Genomic DNA, 23,371 nt, shown 5'->3' with positions numbered 1-23,371 from the left:
CTTGTTAGAAATGCAAATTCTCAGCAGGGCAACCAGACCAAGCTGGTTCAAAAACCTGGTGCAAAGATGCTTTGGAAAAATGGGGCCTTGCTCAAGGGGAGAGCAACAAAATATTTCAGGGGTGGTCATGAAGCCCACAGCAGTCCCTGGGTGGTACAAACGGTGAAACAAATGCTTGGCTACTAATTGAGAGGTTGGTGGTTTGAATCCACCCAGAGATGCCTGGGAAGAAAGAGTGATCTACTTCCAAAAAATCAGCCATTGAAAATCCTATCAAGCACAGTTCTACTGTGATGGACTTGGGGTTGCAATGAGTTGGAATCAACTTGAGGGCAACTGGTTTTTTTTTTTTTTTAATGGACCTTAGGAAGCAGATGTTTTGTAATTATTAGATAGAAATCTAATCCTGAACGGGTGTTGGAGGAACTGCCAGTCACCTCTCTTAGTGAAAGCCTCAGGGCAGGAGGGCCTGGCAATAGGATTCATTCTTTTATAATACAGCCAGCGTATCCTGACTTGTAGAAACAAACTCCTCTCCTTTGTTCCCGGCGCTTTGGGGGCCTGGTAAGCAAAGTTCAGTCACAAGTCCTCTCCGGTGTTTGTTTTTGGGCTCTGACTCACCTGTCCCCACTTCCCGCCCTCACTCTCCTGTGTTCACTGAAAAGGAGTTTTAAAGAGGCTGCAGCTCAAATTCCTGCTTACCATGATTCACAGGAGACTGAGATTCTCGGTGTGGCTGGATGGAGATGGTCTGTATCGATGGCCATTTTTTTCTTCTGGCGATGAAAATATACACACCAAAACATTCACCAGTGCAACAACTTCCATTTTTACAACTCAGTGACATTGATTATATTTTTCATGTTGTGCCACCATTATCTCTACCTTTTTTCAAAATAGTCCGCCACCGTGAACACAAACTCACTGGTCCCTAAGCAAAAACTTCCCCTTTCCCCCTCCCTCCCTACCCCAGTAACCACTGATGATCTTTGGTTTCTCTATATTTGCTTATTTCATAGAAGTTAGATCATGCAGCATTTGGCCTTTTGCAACTGACGTATTTCACTCAGCAGGGTGTTTCTAAGGCTTGCCCACTCTGTGGCACGCACTGGGCCTTCATTTCTCTTTATGGCTGAGGAGTGGCCCATTGTATGTGTGTACTATATTTGGTGTATCCATTCATCTGTTGATGGACATTTTGGTGGTTTCTGCCTTTTGGCTATTGTGAAAAGTGCTGCAATGAACATTGGTGTATAGGTTTCTATTTCCATTCCTGCCTTCATGTCTTCTGGGTATATACCTAGAATTGGGATTGCTAGGTCACGTGGTAGTTCTGTGTTCAACTTTTTGAGGAATTGCCAAACGTTTTTCCACAGTGACTGAACCATTTTACATTCCCATCAGCAATGGATTAGGGCTCTGGCTTCTCCACGACCTCCTCAGGACTTCTTGTTTTATGTGTGTTGATCCTTGCCGTTCCAGTGGGGGTGAGGTGATATTGTGGTTTTGATTTGTGTCTCCCTTAAAAAAAAAAAATGTTCAGCATCTCTTCATGTGCTTGTTGGCCATTTGAATATCCTCTTTGGTAATATGTCTACTCAGGTCCTTTGCTTGTTTTTTGATTGAGTTGTTGTTTTTTTTTTATTATTGGCCATTTTTTAAAAACCAAGTGGCCTGATCAAATGGTAAACCAATAGGTCATGGGGACCTTGGTCTTTTCCAGGGTAGGCTTCAGGCAAAAGTTTTTGTGTGAGAGAAACGATGGGGTGTTAGCAAGGAAAATGATTGTGAAACCCAGTAGTTAGTATTCCGTGAAGCTGCTGTCAAGGTAAACATTTGAGAAATGGAAGTGGATTTGTTTCTGTAATTGTTCTCAAATAACTTATTCAGGGGGAAAAAAAAAACCAGTATAGGAGCACACATTTTGTATCAGCTGTGAGTGGTTTTATTTCTGAATAAAAATTCATATCAAGCATATTTATTATGTAATAGACATAACAAAACCTGCTGCTGTTGAGTCAGTCCCAACTCATGGTGACTGTATGTGTGTGAGAGTGGAACTGTGCTCCATAGGGTTTTGAAAGGCTGGAAAGTAGATTGTCAGGCCTTTCTTCTGTGGCACTGCTGGGTGGGTTCAAACTGCCAACCTTTTGGTTTGTAGCCCAATGAGAATCATTTGTGTTGCCCAGGAACCCTAGGTCATGGTTATTGAAAACACAAAATAGGCTTTTTGGATGAAAATTTCATGATCTCTTAAGATTGCAGAATGCCAGTTCCCAAATAGTCTGGACATAAAGGTCTGGAGATCATAGCCGGGAGAGGCTTGATGGTCTGGCCAGTCCTCTGAAGAGGCCAAGGAAACCCTGCTGTGTGTGAGCCCTACTCTGGGGCAGCTGGGGGTAGGAATTCCAGATGATTTTTATCTACTCTTTACCTACTGTGACCTAGGGAGCTGACTCCAGACCTTGGGTGCTTCTCTTTAAAGTGGGAGTGATAATACAAAGACCTAACTCAGTATTGTCGCTAGGACTAAATCAAATCCTGTCCATGAATGCTCAGCATGGTACAGTGGTGTATTATAAGCACTTGGAATAGGTGTTGGCTTTGAGTAGTAGTTAACTGTGGGCAGTTAATCTTCAAGGTTCGTTATGACAACCTATTGTACAAATTCCTATATTTTAAATCTAATTAAAATACATAAACTACAGCTTACTCATAGACTAATAATACTAAAAAGAACATCATTGCCCATGTAGGAAGGCTTCAACATGTCCTAGGGTAAAATCACCATAAAGTTATAGCAAAAAAAGAAGAAAGATTTTATTCAGCATATGTTCCAAGAGGCAAAAATGGGAAACGGACAGGCATGCTGCCAGAGCCATGTCTGTCCAAGTTCAAGGAATGTTACAGAATCATCAGTATATATTGACATTACAAGTGGGTAAAATCATTAAAAGCTTCATTTTTTCACAGATTGGCTAAAAACTGCTAAATCACCATGATTCTACATTTCGAATTATCTTTCTTAATCGTTGGTATAGATTTCATTAACAACAGTTAGGAGGGTCTTCACTGGTCCAACAAATCTTACTATTTACTAAATGCTAATAGGAAAAAATAAGAGTGGAAAATGTGTGTCTTTTGTGCTGTAGCTAAAGATTTATGTGAAAGGTTTCTAAAAGATGTTTTCCAAGATTGTCCTAGCTATTGTTTTCATACCTCAGGCCCAGTTGATGTGCTCTTGTGAGCCTTTGTAAGCCCAGCTAGGTCACATTCTTTATACTCAAGGACAGGGAATAATGGCTCCAATTTTAACTCCTAAGTCACTCCCTCCTTTTGAACAAAGATTGGAGATAACATATCGATGATCAAAACCTAGACTTAGTTGGGCTCCTAGATAGTGGCCATGGCAGGCTGTTTAAACTCATGGTGCTGGTTTTCCACCAGATACCACCTTCACCAGTATCTTAAGAGTGACATTTCCATCAACTGCATTGCAGAGAAATGAGCAGAATCGACATACGTGAACATTTTAGCCCAAGCCTTTCTTTTGCCTTTTAAGTGTGTAACACAAATAGAGGTAAGTTTTATTATGCCTAATACTATGAGGATGCAGATTAAGAATTTTACTCTTTCTTGTAATAGTGACCTAGCCCGTGTACTTATTCCTGATGGTAACCAACCAAATAAATCTGCTGTTTGTAGGGGTGTTATAGTGTCCGACCAAGTAGCTTGCTGTCTAATTCTCTGTATATCTTGCCCTACTTCTGTGTTATCTAAATGCAACAAGAGGTATTTGTTACAGCACAGACACCACTTTCTTAGATTAATAAAAAATCCAAGGCTATTCTGTTATCTATGCCACCTTGGCTAATCAGGTCAGAGATCACTGCTGTTTCCATTTTATCAACAACTTTGTCTGCTGTTTATCCCGTAGTGATTGATAAATTTCTTAAAGATTTTCCTAATTCAGCTATACCGTAAGTAGGAATTAAAGCTCTTAGAAATGACCAGCACTACCCTGTGTTAGACCAATGGGTTTTCTTCTGACTCTCATTTTACAATGTGTAGCAATTTAACTTTATCTTTCCAGGAAACCCTGGTGGCAGAGTGGTTAAGAGCCATGGCTGCTAACCAAAAGGTTGGCAGTTCGAATCCACCAGGTGCTCCCTGGAAACCCCATGGGGGCAGTTCTACTCTGTCCTATAGGGTCGCTATGAGTCAGTATCGACTCAACGGCAATAGGTTTTTGGGTTTTTTCCCCAATTTTTACTAGTATCATTACTATGAATATCTAAAGGTAACCCAAAAGTTCCCAAAGTGTATTGCCCACACATTTGCCAGGAATCTAAGCAACAGACTGCCGACGTAAACTCACAGTCAGTTGGAGAGGAATCATCTAAACTAGTATAGTTGGATCCACCAAATGAAAACATATATCCATAAGAAGCACACAAACTTTGTCTAGAGGAAACAGAAGGTATAGAAAAATTTTCATGTGACAACCACGTTTCCATTAGAGAATACATGATTAGCAAGATAATACAGAATGGACCCCTCCTGTTGGAGGTCTTTAGTTAATCTACTTGAAACATATTAAGTGTTCTTCCTGAAGGCAAGCTGGCCCTCCCTCGTTTACCTATTAACAGTCATGGGTCACTGTCTCAGATGTAGAAGTGGAGCCTAAGATAAAATGGAGTCCGAGCCAAACCTTGTGTTAGCCATTTTAGTTAGGCCAGTGTCTCAGTTTTAGGGTGTCTTCACATACTCCTTATGGTCATGAATTTTCAAATTCTTTGATCACTGTTATAAATGTGTCTACTTCCGCTTACACACTCTGATTCTGTGATTTTCAATTAGGCTAACTGCAGGTCAAGGCCACATTGGGAGGAGCTACTTGGTTTCCCAAAAGGCTGACACAAGGCGTGAGGTCGACCTCTGAGAACCTGGTTTCTTCAAGATACATAATTTTCTGGTTAGCAAGAGGGTGACAGTTTGATTACAGACATTAGACAGGTATTTCATACAATACTGTCTTGAAGACCACTTAAAAAAATTACTGATTTACCCTAAACATAGCTCTCAGGCAGATCTTTGGAGTCAGTTTCCCAAAACAGACTGAATTCTTCAAAAAAGCAAAATGCCCAGAGCAAAATGGTCTTACTAGTTTATCTGGGCCATTGTTTGCCTCAAAAGTGGCTTCAGGAACCAGTTTTTTTTCAAAGCTTGAGGTTCAAAAGGACACCCAAAGGCAATGGCCTGTGTGGGTTGCTTCAGTCTCCATGAAAGCTAGAGATCCGGATTCCAGGAGAATTCCTGTTCTTTCACCAAAAGTACAAACAGGACGTGAACAAAAGTGCATTTCTAAGTTGATTGTTTAGAGGACTCTGTTCCCATAGAAACAGTGCTTGAAGTGGGGTTGAGATTCCAATGTACTCACAAAGACCAATTAACCTTAAATTACCTGAAATACTTTTGCTTGTTCAGCCAAGGTGAAACTATGGTAGTACATTACTAGTAATGAAACAAAGCAGAAAACAAAATTGGTAAGAAAATGAGATAAAAACATTAAAAAATTCTGTGACTTGAAGGACAGCAGGATTAACTAGAGGTTAAATGAGACGCTGATGGGGGCCTCTGGGCTTGGGAGTTGAGGGCCCTTAATCAATGTCAGGCTGAGATTTCCTTGATACAAGTGCCTCCATTCTATTTAGTACTTATTAGGCCTAAGTAGGATCTTTATTGGCTTCTAAATGAACAAAAAATAGGTGGAGAATTAGAGGCCATGAAACGTTCCTGCAGGAAAATATTAGGAGGGGCAGTGCTGATACCTGCAGATACAGCCCTTTTGTTACTACATTTTTTCTCCTTGATGGCATGTGTGTTCAGTATTGGAGTGCACGCTCACTAATTGAGTGTGTTTACATTTTTGGTCGGTAATATGGATTTTGAGAAATAGGACCTGTCAATACCATCCACCAATGAGGCGAATGGCGCTTTGGCACCACCGACCTGTGGCGTGACAGACGCCACTGAGAGCTGGGTGGATAACTTACTGCTGGTGCAGTTCCGCTAGGCTACATGGGGAATTTCTGCTTTTCCAAATATGACACAGAAATAACCAAGCTCATCAGGACTTCCTAGCAATCACACAGGAAAGCCATAATTGTGCCCACAAGCCTCATCTCACAGAAATAAAGGGGGGAAAGACAAAAAGCCAAAGTTCACAAAGTTAACACACCCAGAAGAATCACCTAATAGAATGGGCAACGTACACAATAATGAAGTTCCAGTGAGGCTCCAATTCCGGTCTGCTAAGCTTCACGCATTTCAAAAGGGACCCACCTTGACACTAAATGTAGTAGAACTGGAAGAACGCCTTACCTCTGAGATACAGAGGCTGGCACACTGTGTATGCTGACGGTAATGAAAACGTTATGCTAGGGGTGGAGCCTTCATGAAGTGACAGGAAAAGGCTATTTTTTTTTTTTTTTTTGTCAAATTGGCTCCGACTCCTGGCAACCTAACGTTATCACAGAAGGAGCCGTTGCTGGGTCCTGCATCTTCATAGTCATTGGCACGTCTGAAGCCCGTTGTTGTAGCTATTGTGTACTGCTCTCCAAGCTGGGGGGCTCCTCTGCCAGCACTGTATCTGATGACACTCTGTACAGGAAAGGAGGGTGCGGGCTATCCTTGGGGGAGTGGGTTTGAGCAGAAAGTAGCTGCTTCTCTGGCTGACCCAGGTTGTGCTGTCTGAGATGATTTATTCATTCATAAGAGTCGAGAATGGCTAGGAGGTGGAGGGCAGCAGGCCATCTGGTCACCCGTGTGTTCAGCCTAATCATAACTCAGCAGGCACCTTTTATTTCATAAGGGAACTTTTTTGAGTACGGAAAGCCATCCTTTTGTACAAATGTGAAGACCTTGCCAGTATCCTGAAGCCTATTTTACACGAGGCTAAGGCTCTGCTTGTCAGCTGAAAGAAGGGGTCAAGTGAGTATAGGTAATTCAGGGCTTACGACGTATTCGAGTTATGAGGAACTGCACTTTTTTAGTTTTTTTGTACATCTTATCATTAGTAACATGTTGTACCATGTAATTTGCCGATGTTATTATTCTTGGATGTTCACTCGCAGATGTTAAATTTTATGATTTACTGTTCAAAACACTGCTGTATTTATAAAGATAATAAAAGGCAATAGTAATGAAAACTTAAAAAAAAATGAGGTACTAGACTTAGTATCAGAACTGGCTTATGATGAAGTCTTCAGAACGGAGCCATGTCATAAGTCAGGGACTACCTATACCGACAATACATGCATTTTATAAATTGATCCAAAGTTGTCTGTTGGATGAGTTCAACTGATATCTACCTATGTGTATTTTATTCTAGTTCAGTTGGAATGTGGAATGTACAAGGTATGAATCTAAGAAAATTGTAAGTTGTCAAAAATGAAATGGAACTCTCGTAAATATCCTAGATGTTAGTGAGCTGAAATGGACTGGTATTGTTCATTCTGAATTACACAGTCATATGGTCTACTATGCTGGGAACCAAAAATTGAAGAGGAACTGTGTCACATTCTTTGTGAAAAAGAACATTTTAAGATTTATCTTGAAGTACAGTGCTGTCACTGACAGGATAATATCTGTATGCCTACAAGGAAAACAATTAATACACTATTATTCAAATTTATGCACCAATCACTAATGCCAAAGATGAAGAAACTGAAGATTTTTACCAACTTCTGCAGTCTGAAATTGATCAAACATGCAATCAAGATGCATTGATAATTACTGGTGATTAAAATGCAGAAGTTGGAAACCAGGGCCTTAGTGATAGAAACACCAGAGATCGTGCGATAGAATTTTGAAAGACCAACGACCTATTCATTAGAAATACCTTTTTTCAACAACAGAAACTAGACACATGGACCTCACTAGATGGAATACACAGGAATCAAATCGACTACATCTGTGGAAAGAGACAATGAAGAAGCTCAACATCATCAGTCAGAACAAGGCTGGGGGCTGACTACGGGGCCATCAATTGCTCATACGCAAGTTGAAGTCGAAGCTGAAGAAAATTAAAACAAGTCTACGAGAGCCCAAGTATGACCTTGAGTATATACCACCTGAATGTAGAGACCATCTCAAAAACAGATTTGACACACTGAATACCAATGACTGAAGACCAGATGAGTTGTGAGATGACATCAAGGACATCATACATGAAGAAAGCAAGAGGACATTAAAAAGACAGGAAGGAAAGAAAAGACCAAAATGCATGTCAGAAGAGACTCTGAAACTTGCTCTTGAACATAGAGCAGCTAAAGCAAATGGAAGAAACGATGAAGTAAAAGAGCTGAACAGATTTCAAAGGGCAGCTTGAGAAGACAGTATTATAATGAAAAATGCGCAAAGACCTGGAGTTAGAAAGCCAAAAGAGACTAACGTTCTCAAGCTGAAAGAACTGAAGAAAAAACTCAACCTTCGAGTTGCAATACTGAAGGATTCTATAGGCAAAATATTGAGCAAGGCAGTATCAAAAGAAGATGGAAGGAATAGTCACTGTACCAAAAGAACTGGTCGATGTCATCCATTTCAGGAGGAAGCATATTACCAGGAACTGATGGTACTGAAGGAAAAAGTCCAAGCTGTACTGAAGGCATTGGTGAAAAATAAGGCTCCAGGAGTTCATGGAATACCGACTGATGGATGCAACACTCGCCGATGCCAAGAAATTTACATGACAGCTACCTGGCCAACCGACTGGAAAAATTCTGTATTTGTGCCCATTCCAAAGGTGATACAACAGAATGCAGAAATTATCGAATTATTATTTGAACTTGGCATCAGGACTGGAGACTCATTAACAAACTGCAATACGCAGATGACACAACCTTGCTCACTGAAAGCAAAGAAGACTTGAAGCACTTAATGATGGAGATCAAAGACTACAGCCTTCAATACAGATTATACCTTGACATAAAGAAAACAAAAATACTCATAACTGGACCAATAAGCAATATGATGATAAATGGAGAAAATACTGAAGTTGTCAAGGATTTCATTTTACTTGGATCCATAATCAACGTCCACTGAAGCAGTAGTCAGAAATCAAATAACATATTGTATTGGGCAAATGTGCTGCAAAAAACCTTTTTAAAGTGTTCAAAAGCAGAGCCATCACATTGAGGACTGAGGTGTGCCTAACCCAAGCCATAGTATTTTCAATTGCCTTGTACGCATGCAAAAGCTGGACAATGTATAAGGAAGACTGAAGAATCCATGCCTTTGAATTATGGTGTTGGTGAAGAATACTGAATATACCATGGACTGCCAGAAGAATTAAAAAAAAAAAAAATCTGTCTTGGAAGTACAGACAGAATGCTCCTTAAAAGTGAAGCAAGGACGGCAAGACTTCATCTCATATACTTTGGACATGTTATCAGGAGTGACCTCATGCTTTGTAGAAGGTCAGTGAAAAAGAGGAAGACCTTCAATGAGATGGACTGTCACACCGGCTGCAACAATGGGCTAAAACAGAGCAAGGGCTCTGAGTATGGCACCGGACTGTACAGTGTTTTGTTCTGTTGTACACAGGGTTGCTCTGAGTTGGAACCAACTTGGGAGCCCCTAACTACAGTTCAGTGAAATGTTGACGAGGTGCTATGTATCTTCCAAAAAGGATCCTTGGCCAAATAACTTGGAAATAGGTAGGTGAGAAAGTTAAATCAGATTTCTCTGCTGCAGGGCTTTCGGAACCTTTAAGATGATAATTTGCACTGTGACTTTTCATGCAGTGAATCTAGTATGCTGCAAGTTTTGTAAACCCAAGTGATCATGAACCCTTCCTCCTGGAAGCTCCTCCAGGGACAAGTGTTCTGGGGAGCTTACTTTGGAAAAGTTGGGTCACCTCTGTGACACGTGCAGTGACAGCTCTCCTTCAATATCCATTACTGAGGCCTTTATGCTGTCAGCCTTCCCTTCCAGCCACACCACTACTCACCCCTCCTGCCCACTTGGCCTTTGGCTACTTGAACCTACTCTTTCCAGAGGTTTTAGCTGGTAGAGTGGTGTGTGCATTTGAATCTGTAGACATGGAACACAAAACAAATCAGTCTCCACACAAAACAAGTTTCAACAGCAGGATTTCAGGCACCTTTATTCAGGGCAGATCGGTGGTTAGGGAAGCCTGCCTTTGGAAACTCTCATTTTATTTAAGAGGCCAACTCCTACCTAAGTTCTGACTACTCTTACAACAGCCAAAAGGCCATATATAGTTTCCATTGCCATTTCCTAGGTTCGTGGACACCTGCACACAGGCTTCACCTGGCCTGGCTAGAGCCTGATGCTCTGGGGCTAACCAGCAGCACTCTCGGCTGACCTGCTCAGTGGCTCCTGAATGCAGTAGGTAGTAATAACAATTACTCCACTTTGTTATTGAAGGATGTTACTCCATTGTGTTCCCCATTTAAGAGGCCAAATTATTTCTTAAATTTTTAGATATGTGTAATACAAACGACCAAGACTGGTGATAGAGGTAACTCTAAAAAACCATAGTGAGTTCAATGAGGATTTTCCTCTATGAAGCAACATACTATTCTTCAACTTCTCACATTTTTAATTTTTTGTTATATAAAATCACTTTGGGGTGACAATCACGGTCGTCAGTATTGGCCTTGTGGCTAAAGCACGCCTGACACTGCATTTTCGAGTGGCCAGAGTTATCATCCCTGTCGTCTATAATCAGTAGTAACATTGCTACCCTGCAAGAATTTAGCTAAGAAATAGTTTAAGTAGAACAGGATCTTGTAAAAACTTGAGCCTTACGACAAAGTCATTCATCACTTTCTAGCCAAGCAACTGGACTTAATATGGTCTCTTGCCCTTTTCTGTAGGTAATCTGTATTTCTTTTTTCCAATTAATAGTTCAAAGAAAGGATGGAATAATTCAGGTTTTCAAATCCTGCCAGGTATTTCATGATAACTATTATAGGTGAATATAGGGTTCTACTGAAGTATAAGAATCTCATGCAAAACTGTAACAAATGACATCTCATTATGTTAGGCTATTCCGTTACTTTCCATATTTAAACATACTAAAGTGGCAATAGTGACTTTTCATGGACTTCAGCATCTGATCTCAGGCACTTATAATAGAAATAGAGCTGTGGTTCGATTCTGAGTTTTGGCCACACAGGAGTGCCAGGTATTTCGGAATAAACGAATTCTACATGTTTCTGGCTGTTTGGAAAGTATTGCCAGCACGCTGTTTGGTGTCAGTTCAACAGCCACTTTGTGCTGAGAATTAAGAACCTCAAACTCAACTAATGTTTTACTTCACAAAGTTCAGTTTAACTGAAGGATTTACCATTTGTCTAAGAAAAAAGCCACAGAGCAATTTTTATCAAATAGCAACTACTACAAAAGGAATGACAGAAAATGACTTCATGAAAACACTCTAAAATTTTGACAATTTTATGTAGGAACTGCCAGAGTTTTAGTGTTTAATAACAGCACAACAGACCAAGGTCCGAGATGTGAAGTTTACCATATTCAAGAAAAAAAATTCAAGAAACTACAGGAAAAATCACTCCGAAAACTAACTATATGATTTACGGTAAGAACACACACTTTATAATATAAAACCTGTCTACACGTAGTAGTTAGGTGCAAAAAGCCATTCGGTCTTCTCTTGGCTTGTAAAAATTGTGTTCCAGACCTCACTGTAAACTATTAGCAACCTGTTGAAAAAGGGAACACCATCAAGATGTTTTTCATTATATGAGGACAAATAAAAATGATACACAGAATTATCAACTAAAAATCCTTTCAGAATTCTCTAGTGAATAAAACATGTTTTCTTTGTACAATATTCTAGCAAAAACACAACTGGTTTAATTAGAACTTTGTAAAAAATTGTGACTATTTCCTATTCCCACTGCTTTGTATCTTCCCTGTCTCTCCAAAGTCTTCAATCCTGCAGTTCTTAAGGATGTTCTCAATTTGCTTTATGGGATATCTGAATGCCAAATCACAGAAAAGACCTAGAGAAGTTTATAAAACTAGCAGGGCATTTTCCAAATTACCCATGTCAAAACATGAAGTCCACAGGGGGAGAGAATAAAAGGGATGCTCGCTGGGGCCATGGCTGGGAATTCATCTAGAGAAGTTTATCTACATCAAAATAATACTTAAGAGGTACCTCTCTGTACTCTCCTTTTTTCCTTCTTAAAAATAATTAGCTCCTTCCTCACCTTCAACTCTTTTGTGTGGCAGGAATCTTGTTTTCACCTTCCAGTTCTTCCACCCCAGCCTGGGTCATGAGGTCTGCAATATTTTTCTCTAGATCATCAATGCGACTACTCATGTCATCAAGTGATCAAGTTAAAGACAATGAACAGCATTTCCACTTCCCCATTTCTTATCCCCTTTTTCCAAGGTCCTGTACTATGGCCTTAAACACAATTGTGTTAATGAAACTGGTTTTCCAGTTTCCTCTGGATATTCTGAAGAGTACAGGAACCTGGGGCAAGGATGCCCAGGATCAAATCCTAACCCTGCCCCTTGCCAGTGATGGGAGCCTGGGCGAGCTTTTTCACTTTACTAAACTTCAGTTTCTTCATCTGCTAAACAAAGATGGTGACAGCATCACCTATTCATAAGGATCTAAGGAGTAGACACAAGAAGTGTTTGGCTCACAGTCAGAAGTCAATCACATTAGCCATTATTATGGGAAGATTGTAAGTTCCCTGTGGCCAGGGCTCTGTCTAGTTCAACTCTGTGTTCCTAGCCCTTAGCACAGCACTTCTGGGGAACAGAGGACATCCAGGTAATCTGGTAAATGGCAGGCTGAAACTGGTCTGCAAACCACCCATTTTATCTACCGAAACAACAACAAAAAACCAGTTGTCCAGTGGATTCCAACTCAGCGACCCTATGGAGCAAAGTAGAACTGCCCCATCGGGTTTCCAAGGCTGTAATCCTTATGGAAGCGGACTGCCACAGCTTTCCCCGTGGAGAAGATGGTGGGTTTGAAGCCCAGTTAGCAACCAGAGTTTAATCACTGCGCCACCGGGGCTTCTTAGGCATCTACCGACTACCTGGCAAGTAGGATCCAAGGCCCATTAGAGGCTGACACGAAGTAAAAGGATATTTCTTCCAATGATCTGGTCGGACATGGTCTGAAATTTATCTTGCATCTGTTGCAACAGTGTCTGGACCTAAGAGAAGAAAACATCCTTATCCTGAGGCACCTTCATGGGATCAAGACAGAAACCTGGTCTAGGAGTGAGACCTGGACCCCGGGCTCCAGCCCCAACTCGGCCTCTTGGCGGCTCTGCGACCTTTAGTCAAAAACTTCCTTCTCCGACTTCAGTTTTTTCTCATCTGTTAAATCAGACTGAAGGCCGGCGGAGCCCCTTTCAGGGTGGGCCCGCTGTGGTTCAAAAACGGCAGGGTTTTTTGGTTGTTTTTGGCGACTTGAAGGCATCACGCACACATCTCGGGGGTGCGCCAGAGCTGAGGGGTGAGCATGGGACGTTGGCGGGAGCATGGGGGTCATCAGGGGCCTTCAGGGGCAGGAGGAGACACACCCAGGAGGGGTCTGGGGCAGGGAGAGGTCTACACCGAGGGCCCCGGCGGGTCGCGGAGGCGGCGAAGCCTCCAGAAACGTCTCGCGCCGCCGCCGCCGCGGGCCCCGGGAGGCGCCCGCGGAAGATGGCGCGTCCTCGGGCCCGCGCAGCCGCCCCTTACCACCGAGGTGAGATCCTGCATGTTCTTGGGGTCGGTCTCGGCCATCTCCCCGCTTCCCAGCTTGGCGGTGATATCTCCGACCGTCACCTACACTTCCGTTTGTCCGCGCAGACGCCCCCAGCGGCTTCTTCTCGCGACGAGAGAGAGAGAGAGAGACCGCGAGACCGCGGGGTATTGTGGGAGCTGTAGTTCAAGTCAACGCCACGGAAAAGCCCCGAGCTCTCGCCTTTGTAGATACCCCGGTGGCTTAGTGGTTAAGAGCTACCGCTGCTAATCAGGAGGCCGGCAGTCTGAATCCACCTGGCGCTCCTTGGAAACTATACGGGATGGTTCTACTCCCTCCTATAGGGTCGCTATGAGTCGGAATCCACTCTACGTCAACGGGTTTGGTTGTTTTTTCTTCCGTTTCTGGAGCCCTGGTGGCGCAGTGGTGAAGAGCTCAGCTGCTAACCAAAAGGTCAGCAGTTCGAATCCACCAGCCGCTCCTTGGAAACCCTTTGGGGCACTTCTACCCTGTCCTGTAGGGTCGCTATGAGTCTAATCTGGAAAGCAAAGGGTTTGGTTTTGGGTTTCTTGCCCTTATGGTACTAAGCGAGGCCCCGCCCTTCTCCGCTCACCTCCCCCCCTCCACGGTCGTCCTCGCCCCACCCCTCCTCGCCCTAACCTGTCTCACCCCGCCTCTTCGGCTTCGCCCTCCGCCTTTGGCCTTACCCCCCTGCATTGCCCCATTTCCCACCCCGCCCCTGCCTTGCCCGTCCGGGCCCTGCACTGCCCTGCCCCTGTTGCTCTGCCGCCACCTCTCCCCGCCCGTCTTTAACTTTCCCGTCCCCGGCGCCCGCCCCTCTGATCTCCTTTTGGGCCTCTCCCCTATAGGGTCGCTATGAGTAGGAATCGACTCCACGGCACTGGGTTTGGTTTTTTTTGTTTTTCCCAGGCAGAAAAAAGTGGAACAAAACCGGATCCTGGCAAATAGGGAATGCCCTGACCGTCTTCCCGCAGTAGTTGGGACGGCTTTGGCTTCCTGGGGTCGATTGGACGAACATCCCGGGCCCTGCGACTATCAGCCCAGCTGTGCGCGTCCCCGCGCTGTCACCGCTCTGGCATACCTGAGTCCAGCAGAGGGGCTGGCCTACTGTCCCTTTCACAGGTGCACCTGTGCACACCAGGTAGACCTATGTACCTGGAGGGGCCCTCAGGGCAGAGAGGCAACCAACGGTCCGCCATGCCAGTGGCTGCCAAGCTCTGGCAATGCCGGCCCAGGTGGGTCTCCGCTGCCCCGGGGCCAGGTGGCTGGTGCGATTCTAACTTTCAGGTACTGTCTAACATGCCTACTGCAAAGTGCAGAAATCCTACGTGCCTCCGGCTTAAAAACATGGCCAGCCCACTAGGCCCTCTCCTACCCGGCAGAAGTCACCAAGCCCTGACTTTTCACATCGCACACTGGTCTTGCCTTTGAATTTCATGTAAGTGAAATCAGACAGTGGGCCTCTTTCAGTGTCTGGCTTCTCTTGCAATGTGATGTTCCTTGGTGTTGTTGGGGAAGGCTTCTTTGGTAAAGGAGGGGACAGTGTCAGGGGGCTAAGAGACTGTGGGTTTTGGTGTTTCTTGAGATTAGAAGCTCAATCTTGGGGTTCCCTATTACCAGCTTTCCTGCCCCCTCCTGCCTTCTAGTCCTTGCCCCTAGGCTGGTGTGCCCCTTTAGTCTCATTTTGTTTTATGGGCCTGTCCAATCTTCTGCTGAAGGGTGAACCTCAGGATTGACTTCATTACTGATCCGAAAGGGTGTCTGGGGGCTCCACTCTTGTGGGTTCTCCAGTCTCTGTCAGGCCAGTAAGTCTGGTCTTTTTTTGTGAGTTAAAATTTTGTTCTACCTTTTTCTCCAGCTCTGTCCTAGACCCACTATTGTGATCCCTGTCAGAGCAGTCAGTGGTGGTAGCTGGGCACCATCTAGTTGTACTGGACTCAGTCTGCTCACCTGGATACTTTTGTCTCAGTGTTTTTGCTTAATCCTCAGAACACCCCTGTAATATAATTATTATCATTTTACAATTCTAAGAACACAGTCCCAGAGGGGCTAAGAAACGTAAACAAGGTCATCCAATTAGGAAGCAGTAGATGCAGCACTTGAACACAGGACTTTCTGACTCTACATCTTCTGCTTTTTCTATCATTCCAGAATTCCGTGAGTTTTCTGAGCTTCGAGCAGGGTTTCTCAACAGTGGCACTGTTGACACTTGGGCTGGAAAATTCTCTGTCATGGGGGCTGTCCTGGGTGTTCTAGGATGTTTAGCTGCATCGCTGGCCTCTATCTGCTACATTCCAGTAGCACCTCTAGCGTGAGAACCAAAAATTCCTCCAGACATTGGCAGCATCCCCCAGGGGCAAAACTCCCTCCGATTGAGAACCCCTGGCTTAAAAGGGTCTGTAGACGCTGCCTCGAATTCTGTGTACTTGTTCTTCGAACATGAATTTGTTCTTGCTCCGGCCGTTTCTTGAGAATGTTCTTCCATCTATGCTGAGATTGAAGGCTGGTGAAGTAACATCACCTTCTTCCATCTGTGTTGTGCTTGTTACTTTATAAAGAGTTTTCAGAAACCTCCAGTCATTTAGCTACCAAGTAGCCAAGGGGAGGTAGGACCTCCCCCTTCTTACTTTAGACCCCATCATTCAGGGCTACCACCCTCAGCGTGGAAGTCTGGGTACCTGCACCCTGGACACCGAAGTTGTGAGCCACCCTGGTTTATGGCCTTTGAGGAACAGAAGGACGTAAATTTGCATCAGGACCTGGAGTATTTTTTCCCCCTCTGGCAGGAGACTTGAGGTTTTTTATCCTGTTTGAAATTTTCTTTACATAAACAGCAAATAAACTTGGCATTCTTTTAGTGGAGGTTTTTGTTTTGTTCCTTTGTTTTTCACTTCAATAGAAAGACTGTATAGTCTGTGTGGCAGAGACCACAGGTCTGTTAAACAGCTGCTTGGTGTGAAAGCTTCACTAATTTATAGTCATGGCTGATATACTTTGTGGGGCTGACACGCTGAACCTAAACTGAATATTGTCCCATTAAGAAAACTAGTGTATTATGTGTAAGGCACTAGTAATTAACCTTTTAGACTTCACTTTTCAACAACCCTCATTTTTAACCTTTATTTAAAGTGTCGTAGTTGTCTTAGCTCCTCTTAGCACTTTTTTTTTTTTTTTTTTTTACTCTTTAGCTCTTTCTAGATTAATTGCATGTTGTAATTCTCTTTTCGCCTTTCAAGAGGGTTTGGTTTTACATGGGCTTAATATGGTGCTTTAATAATAGCTCCTTGTTTTGAGCTGGAATGCTCTCTTTTTCCAGATATATGCTGAGGGGGTGTTCCTGTACAGGTGTAGTTGCTCAGCAATGAGATTTTTGCTTGTCTGTTTGCTTTGCGTAAGCAGATGAGGAATGGCGGCGGCGGTGGTGGCTCGGTGGTAGAATTCTCACCTTCCACGTGGGCGACCTGGGTTCGATTCTTGGTCAGTGCACCTCATGTGCAGCCACCACCTGTCTGTCAGTGGGAGCTTGTGTGTCGCCAGGATGCTGAGCAGGTGTCAGTGGAGCTTCCTGACGACAACAGACTAGGAACAAAGGCCTGGTGATCTTCTGAAAATCAGCCAGTGAAGACCCTATGGAGCTGTGTGGTCTGATCCACAGCCGATCATGGGGTTGGCTCAGGACTTGGCAGCATTTCGTTCTCCTGTGCGGGGGGTCACCATGAGACGGAGCCAACTCAATGGCAGCTAACAACAAGCAGAGAAGACACGATTAGAGAAGGGATTTAGAGAAACCTTGTAATCTGTTCTTTCCGTCGCTGCACCTGTATGGGCTCAGAGTCGCTGTGGTTGCTGCTTCTGCTGCCGAGAATCCCACACCTGAGTGAGCTGGTGTCACAGCAGCTCAGGATGTGGGGCCTTATCCTTCCAAGTGGCCTGGCAGGCCCCCTGCTCTCGCCCTCCAGTGGTCATTTCAGCCTTTGCAGTCTCTTCAAACCCTAAAAAACCAAAAACCAAACCCACTGCCGTCGAGTCGATTGCAACTCATAGCGACCCTATATGACAGAGTAGAACTGCCCCATAGAGTTCCCAAGGAGCGCCTGGCGCATTTGAACTGCCGACCTCTTGGCTAGCAGCCATAGCACTTAACCGCTATGCCACCAGGGTTTCCTCTTCAAACCCAGGATAACCTTATTTTCTATATTGTGGAGTAAATAGAGCCGATCAGTCAAGGCCCCTTAATTCTCACCCTCCACACCTACATGTTGTTGAAAGAATAATTGGTCGTGGAAGGTTGATGAGGAGGGGTTGGGGATTACGGAGCTTAGATGGGTGGAGGGGCAGCCCCTCCATTGTGATTTCAGGCTAGAGGATCATGGAGGGAGACTGGTGCACTTGGCAGCTGGCAGGTGTTGGAAGTTGCATTTCAACATGTTATACTTACTCTGTTTTCATGCAGATAGTACATACCTTCTGCATTGGTTTGCCAGCCTCCATCCCTCTCCCCACCCAGGTATTTTTGTAAGCACCACTATGCCAACATTTCTTTACAGCAACATGTTAAAAAAAAAATTGGCATAGCGGTGCTTAGGAAAATATCCCACGGGCGGAGGGAGCCACTGACAAACCAATGTAGAAGGTGCGTGTTATTTGTGTAGAAATACACAAATACTGCTCATGAGCCCTCTTGAGGACATTGCCACTTCCCTGACTTGCTCTCGCACCATCCCCTCCCCAACTTTGCCCCAGCCACACTGCCCTTCTTGTTGGGCCCCTGACACACGGAGCAGGCTCAAGCCTACGGACCCTTACCTTGGCTGTCCTTTCTGCCTGGGGTATTCTTTTCTCAGATATCTGCAGCACTCACCCTCCAAGTTCTTTAAAAAATGCTGCTTGATCAGACAGGCCTTCCCTGAACAAACTAGATGAAGCAGCTCCCCCCCAGACACTTTGTCTCTCCATAAGCTTTCTGTTCCTCTTAGCTCTTACCCCACTCCATTCTGTTCCTTGTATACACAGTCCTTCCTGACTCCTGCCTCCCAACACCTCTGATGAAATAGTCCATTCTTGCCCCACTGATTGGAGATGCCACTTTTTATCATATATTAAAAAAAAAACTTAGTACTTTACCATCTCTTACCATTTTAATTTTCACGGTGTTCTTTTTATAAGGATTTTAAAAAATTCGTTTAAAACCCCTGTGATTTTTGTATTTTAATTTGTTAACGTGGTAAAGTCTAATGGTTGAGTTTCTGGTGAGGAACCAGGCTTGCATTCTTGGGATTCAACCCAACTTGATCCTGATATATGGTTATTGTTTTTTTAAATCTAGTGTTGCATTCAGCTTGCTAATATTTTAAGATTTTTTAAACTTATGTTCATGGATGAGGTTAGCTTATAATTTTCTTTGCTCATTAGATTTTGGTATCAAGATGACGTAAAAGGAGTTACCAACAACCAAACTAAACCCATTGCTGTCAAGTTGATTCAGACTCCTAGTGACCCTATAAGACAGTGCAGAACTGCCCCATAGAGTTTCCAAGGAGCGCCTGGTAGATTTGAACTGCTGACCTTTTGGTTAGTGGCTGTAGTACTTAACCACTATGTCACCAGGGTTTCCTAAGAAGAGTTGGGGAGAGTTTTTTCTTTTTCGATTCTCTGAAATGGTTTGTGAAATATTAGAATGGTTTATTCTTGATTATTTAGTTGAACTTCCAGTGCAGTAGTCTCCTTTGTGAGACATTGTATGTGTGTGTATGTGTGTGATTTTTTTAAATTACTGATTCAGTTTCTTCTTTAATGTTATAGGAATATTCAGGTATTTTCTTTCTTCTCAAGTCATTTTTGAATAGTTTTACTTTCTCTGCGTTTTTCAGTGCTATCTGAATTTGCAAGTTTATTGGCATAAAATGTTGATATATCTCTTTTTAAAAATATCTGCAGCATCTTTAGTTCTATTTCTTTTTGCATCCCTAAGATTGTTCATTTGTACCTTTCCTTTTTTTTCATTATCAGTCGTACCCAAAGCGTGTCAATTTTGTTACAGTTTTGGAAGAATCAGCTTTTGGTTTCATTGACCGAAGAAGAATTGATGCCTTTGAATTATGGTGTTGGTGAAGAATATTGACTATACAATGGACTGCCAGAAGAAGATACAAATTAGCCTTGGAAGAAGTACAGCTGGAAGGCTCCTTTGAAGCGAGGATGGTGAGACTTCCTCTTGCTTACTTCGGACATGTTATGAGGAGAGACCAGTCTCTGGAGCATTCTTCAGAGCTTAGAATTCCCTCTGGGGCTGCTTTCTTTTGGTCTGAAATGTATTCTTTAGAATTTGCTTCAGTGAAAATCTGTTGGTGCCAACTCTCTGGATTTGTCTGCCTGAAAATATCTCATTCTGTCTTTGTTTTTGGAAGACTATTACTGCTGGGTATGGAATTCTAGATTTTTCCTCAACACATTGAAGGTATTCTGCTGCCTTCTGGCTTTTGTATCTGGTAATGAAGTTATTTTCAGGGTAGATTTTGATCTTTTAGAGGAAATCTTCACCCACTCCCTTTCCTTTAGCTGTTTTTAAGAGCCTTCTCTCTGTCTTTGCTATTCTGCAGTTCACTATGATGTGTGTAGGTGCAAATTTCTATTTATGTATCCTGCTTGCTTGGGCCTCATTGACTTCCTGGGACTCTGCAAATTGATTTCTTCATCTTTTTTGAAAAGTATTTCAGCATCAGCATATGGCTTCAGATATTGCCTCTGGTGTGTTTTCTCTGTCTTCTCTCTTTGTAGATGTCAGTCAGATGTGGTTAGGTGTTCTCATTCTGCCCTCCATATCTCCACATGTGTTTTATGTTTTCTTTTTATCTGTAATATAATTAGAATAATTTCTTCAAAATTTCATTGAGTTTACTAATTCTTTCTTCAGTTATGCTTAATCTGTGATTAAATTCATTCATTGAGTTTACATTTTTATTTTATTCTAGAACTTTTATTTGGTTCTTTTCCAAAAATTCATGGTCCTTTTTTTATTTTCTTTTGCTCTTTAGTATCAATCTCTTCTTACACTTCTTAAGATATTAAGTATATTTTTATATTTGTTGTTGTCGTCGGGTGCCATTGAGTCGATTCTGACTCATAACAATCCCATGTGATAGAGTAGAACTGCCCCACAGGATTTTCTAGGCTGTAATCTTCATGGGAGCAGATCACTAGGTCTTCCTCCCATAGAGATGCTGAATGGGTTCAAACCACCAACTTTTTGGTTAGCAGCCAAGTGCTTAACTATTGTGCCCCTAGGGCTCCTTGCTAATTCTATCCATCACTTCCAGTCTTTGTGAACAAGTAATACTGGTGGAAGACATGATGTATTTGAGATGATTCTAGATGGCACGTGGACATGGCATGAAATAAACATGACTTACCAAGTAGACATTTATTTATTCCATCTTTTTTCTCTTTGAGTGATTGTGACAACCAGAGGGTCTCCGTTGGATGTTATCATGTCATTGAGACCCCTCGAGCCCTTATTCATCTCCTTTCATGGAGCTCTTAGGTAGACCTGGTATCGAGCTAACATGTAATCATTTTTTTGTTGTTGTTGTTGCTTTCATTGTATTTATTTTGATTATTGATTTATTGTATTGCAAGTGATACTGGTTTTTCATCTGAGGAAGTAATATGTACTTCCCTTTTGAAGTAAATTTATTGAAACCAGAACTTTTGGCTTAGGGTGGTATAGTTTGAAACTGTAGTTGTAACTGACAGCACTGGCGGTGTTCCCATATGGCAGAGTCAGTGAAGGTGTTAAAAACTAGGGCAAGGGCATGGCTGAATTCTGTGAAGGTGTTCTCTTAGGAGTGCCATCAGTCGCCGTCGAGTTGGCTCTGACTTACGGTGACCTTATGTATAACAGAGGAGACCCTGGTGGTGTAGTGGTTAAGTGCTATGGCAGCTAACCAAAAGGTCAGCAGTTTGAATCTGCCAGACGCTCCTTGGAAACTCTATAGGGTGGTTCTACTCTGTCCTATAGGGTCGCTATAAGTCAGAATCGACTCAGCGGCAGTGGGTTATGTATAACAGAACGAAATGTTGCCTGGTCCTGTGTCATCTTCATAACTATTGGTATGTTTGAGCCCATTGTTGTGGCCATTGTGTGGTGCCTTCCAGCCTAGGGGACTCATGTTCCAGTGCTATACTGGACAGTATTCTGCTGTGATTCATAAGATCGTCATTGGCTAATTTTTGGAAGTTGGTCACCACATCTTTCTTCCTAGTCTTTCTTAGTTTGGAAGTGCTGCCGAAATCTGTTCACCATGGGTGATCCTGCTGGTATTTGAAGTACCGGTGGCATAGATTCCAGCATCATAGCAACGTGCAAACCGCCGCAGTATGACAAACTGACAGATGGGTGGATGGGTGGTGGCTCGTAGGAATAAAGTTTGGGACATTCAGCCCTAAGGAAAGACAGGGAGCAAAAGGGTAGGAGGCTGTGTTCACTTTGAAATGGTACATCGTTACGTAATTTGAAAAGGGGAAACACAAGGAAATGTTGCTGAATCAGTCTAATATCGAGTAGCTTCTAAAAAAAAAAAATTTTTTTTTTTTTTTTTTTCTCGTTAGGGATAAATCTCAGGAAGAAGTGTATAGAATATCTGCAGATTCTGGTTACATGCTTTGTATAGAATAGTCACTGGGGTCTGGGTACCTAGAATGAACCAGAGTATTTCTCTGTGAAAAGATGAGAGGTTACACCTTTGTCTGGTTCAGATCCATAAAAAGGCAGTATACTGAACTGTGCCTGTCTTGGGGAGCACTGGCGTGTAATTGAGAGACTCACCAGTGTAAAGCTTGATCTAACGAATGAAAGAATAGTCAGCAAAACATGTGGCTACCTAGATATAAGCCTTTCAAAGAAATAATTTCTGAACACATTCAGTCCTTTGAATAGTTCTAGGATTTCATGAAATATAATGTTCGTTGCTTGGATAATTAACTATCCCGTGAAACAGATTTCCCAAACCAGCCGGCTTGGCATTCAGACACTTTTTATTTGGTTTACATAGTGTATCTTGGCATACAGTGTTTTAAATGTGAATTCATCGTCAGTTTTTGAACCTTAGGGGACTGCATGTAAAAATAGGGATTTCTGGCTAGAAAATTAGGAGATCTCGCAATGCCGGGTTCTAATCTTTCGTGGCAAAAATCCCCTCCAGTTGTATGACTAGTTGCCATCGAGTTGGCTCCAACACATAGCGACTGCATGTATGTCAGAGTAGAGCTGCGCTCCACAGGGTTTTATTGAGTTTTTGGGGGTAAATCGCCAGGCCTTTCTTCCAAGGCACCTCTGGGTGGACTTGAACCTCTAACCTTTTGGTTAGCAGCTGAGCACATTAACCTTTTGCACCACTCAGGGACTTATTTTGCAGGTGTCTGCACTTCATAGCACTTCCTACTGACACCAGCCACTGAAGACAAGTGTCTTTGATCACATATTGTTGTTCTACAGCTGGCCCTTTTCACTCATCTTCCGTACTTCTGTGGCCTGGTTGGCAATTGCGTTTTTTAATCCTGCTGTAGCGATTTCTGGAGCCCTGGTGG

General features: G+C 43.0%; 1 protein-coding gene and 1 long non-coding RNA gene across 3 annotated transcripts; one reads left to right on the top strand and one right to left on the bottom strand.

Annotated features, from left to right (window-relative positions):
- Nucleotides 1-10,138: 10,138 nt before the first annotated feature.
- On the bottom strand, nucleotides 10,139-13,843 carry HSBP1 (heat shock factor binding protein 1). Its single transcript, XM_049863998.1, has 4 exons — nucleotides 13,762-13,843; nucleotides 13,163-13,229; nucleotides 12,264-12,384; nucleotides 10,139-11,750 (listed from the first exon to the last, which is right to left on the bottom strand). Exons 1-3 carry the CDS (start codon nucleotides 13,804-13,806, stop codon nucleotides 12,266-12,268), a joined length of 231 nt encoding a protein of 76 aa, XP_049719955.1. The 5' UTR covers nucleotides 13,807-13,843; the 3' UTR covers nucleotides 10,139-11,750; nucleotides 12,264-12,265.
- A 288-nt stretch (nucleotides 13,844-14,131) lies between these two features.
- On the top strand, nucleotides 14,132-20,699 carry LOC126064748 (uncharacterized). Of its 2 annotated transcripts, none has more exons than XR_007514621.1 (3): nucleotides 14,132-14,218; nucleotides 14,696-15,224; nucleotides 19,827-20,699. It is a non-coding gene; the product is annotated as an uncharacterized LOC126064748 (long non-coding RNA). The 2 variants fall into 2 exon arrangements; XR_007514622.1 differs by lacking the exon at nucleotides 14,132-14,218 and adding an exon at nucleotides 14,231-14,317.
- Nucleotides 20,700-23,371: the final 2,672 nt, after the last annotated feature.

The sequence above is a fragment of the Elephas maximus genome, chromosome 21 (assembly GCF_024166365.1).
Source record: "Elephas maximus indicus isolate mEleMax1 chromosome 21, mEleMax1 primary haplotype, whole genome shotgun sequence".
NCBI lineage: Eukaryota > Metazoa > Chordata > Mammalia > Proboscidea > Elephantidae > Elephas > Elephas maximus.
Note: the sequence above shows the minus strand (reverse complement) of the source record. Positions and strands in the feature narration are given on the sequence as shown.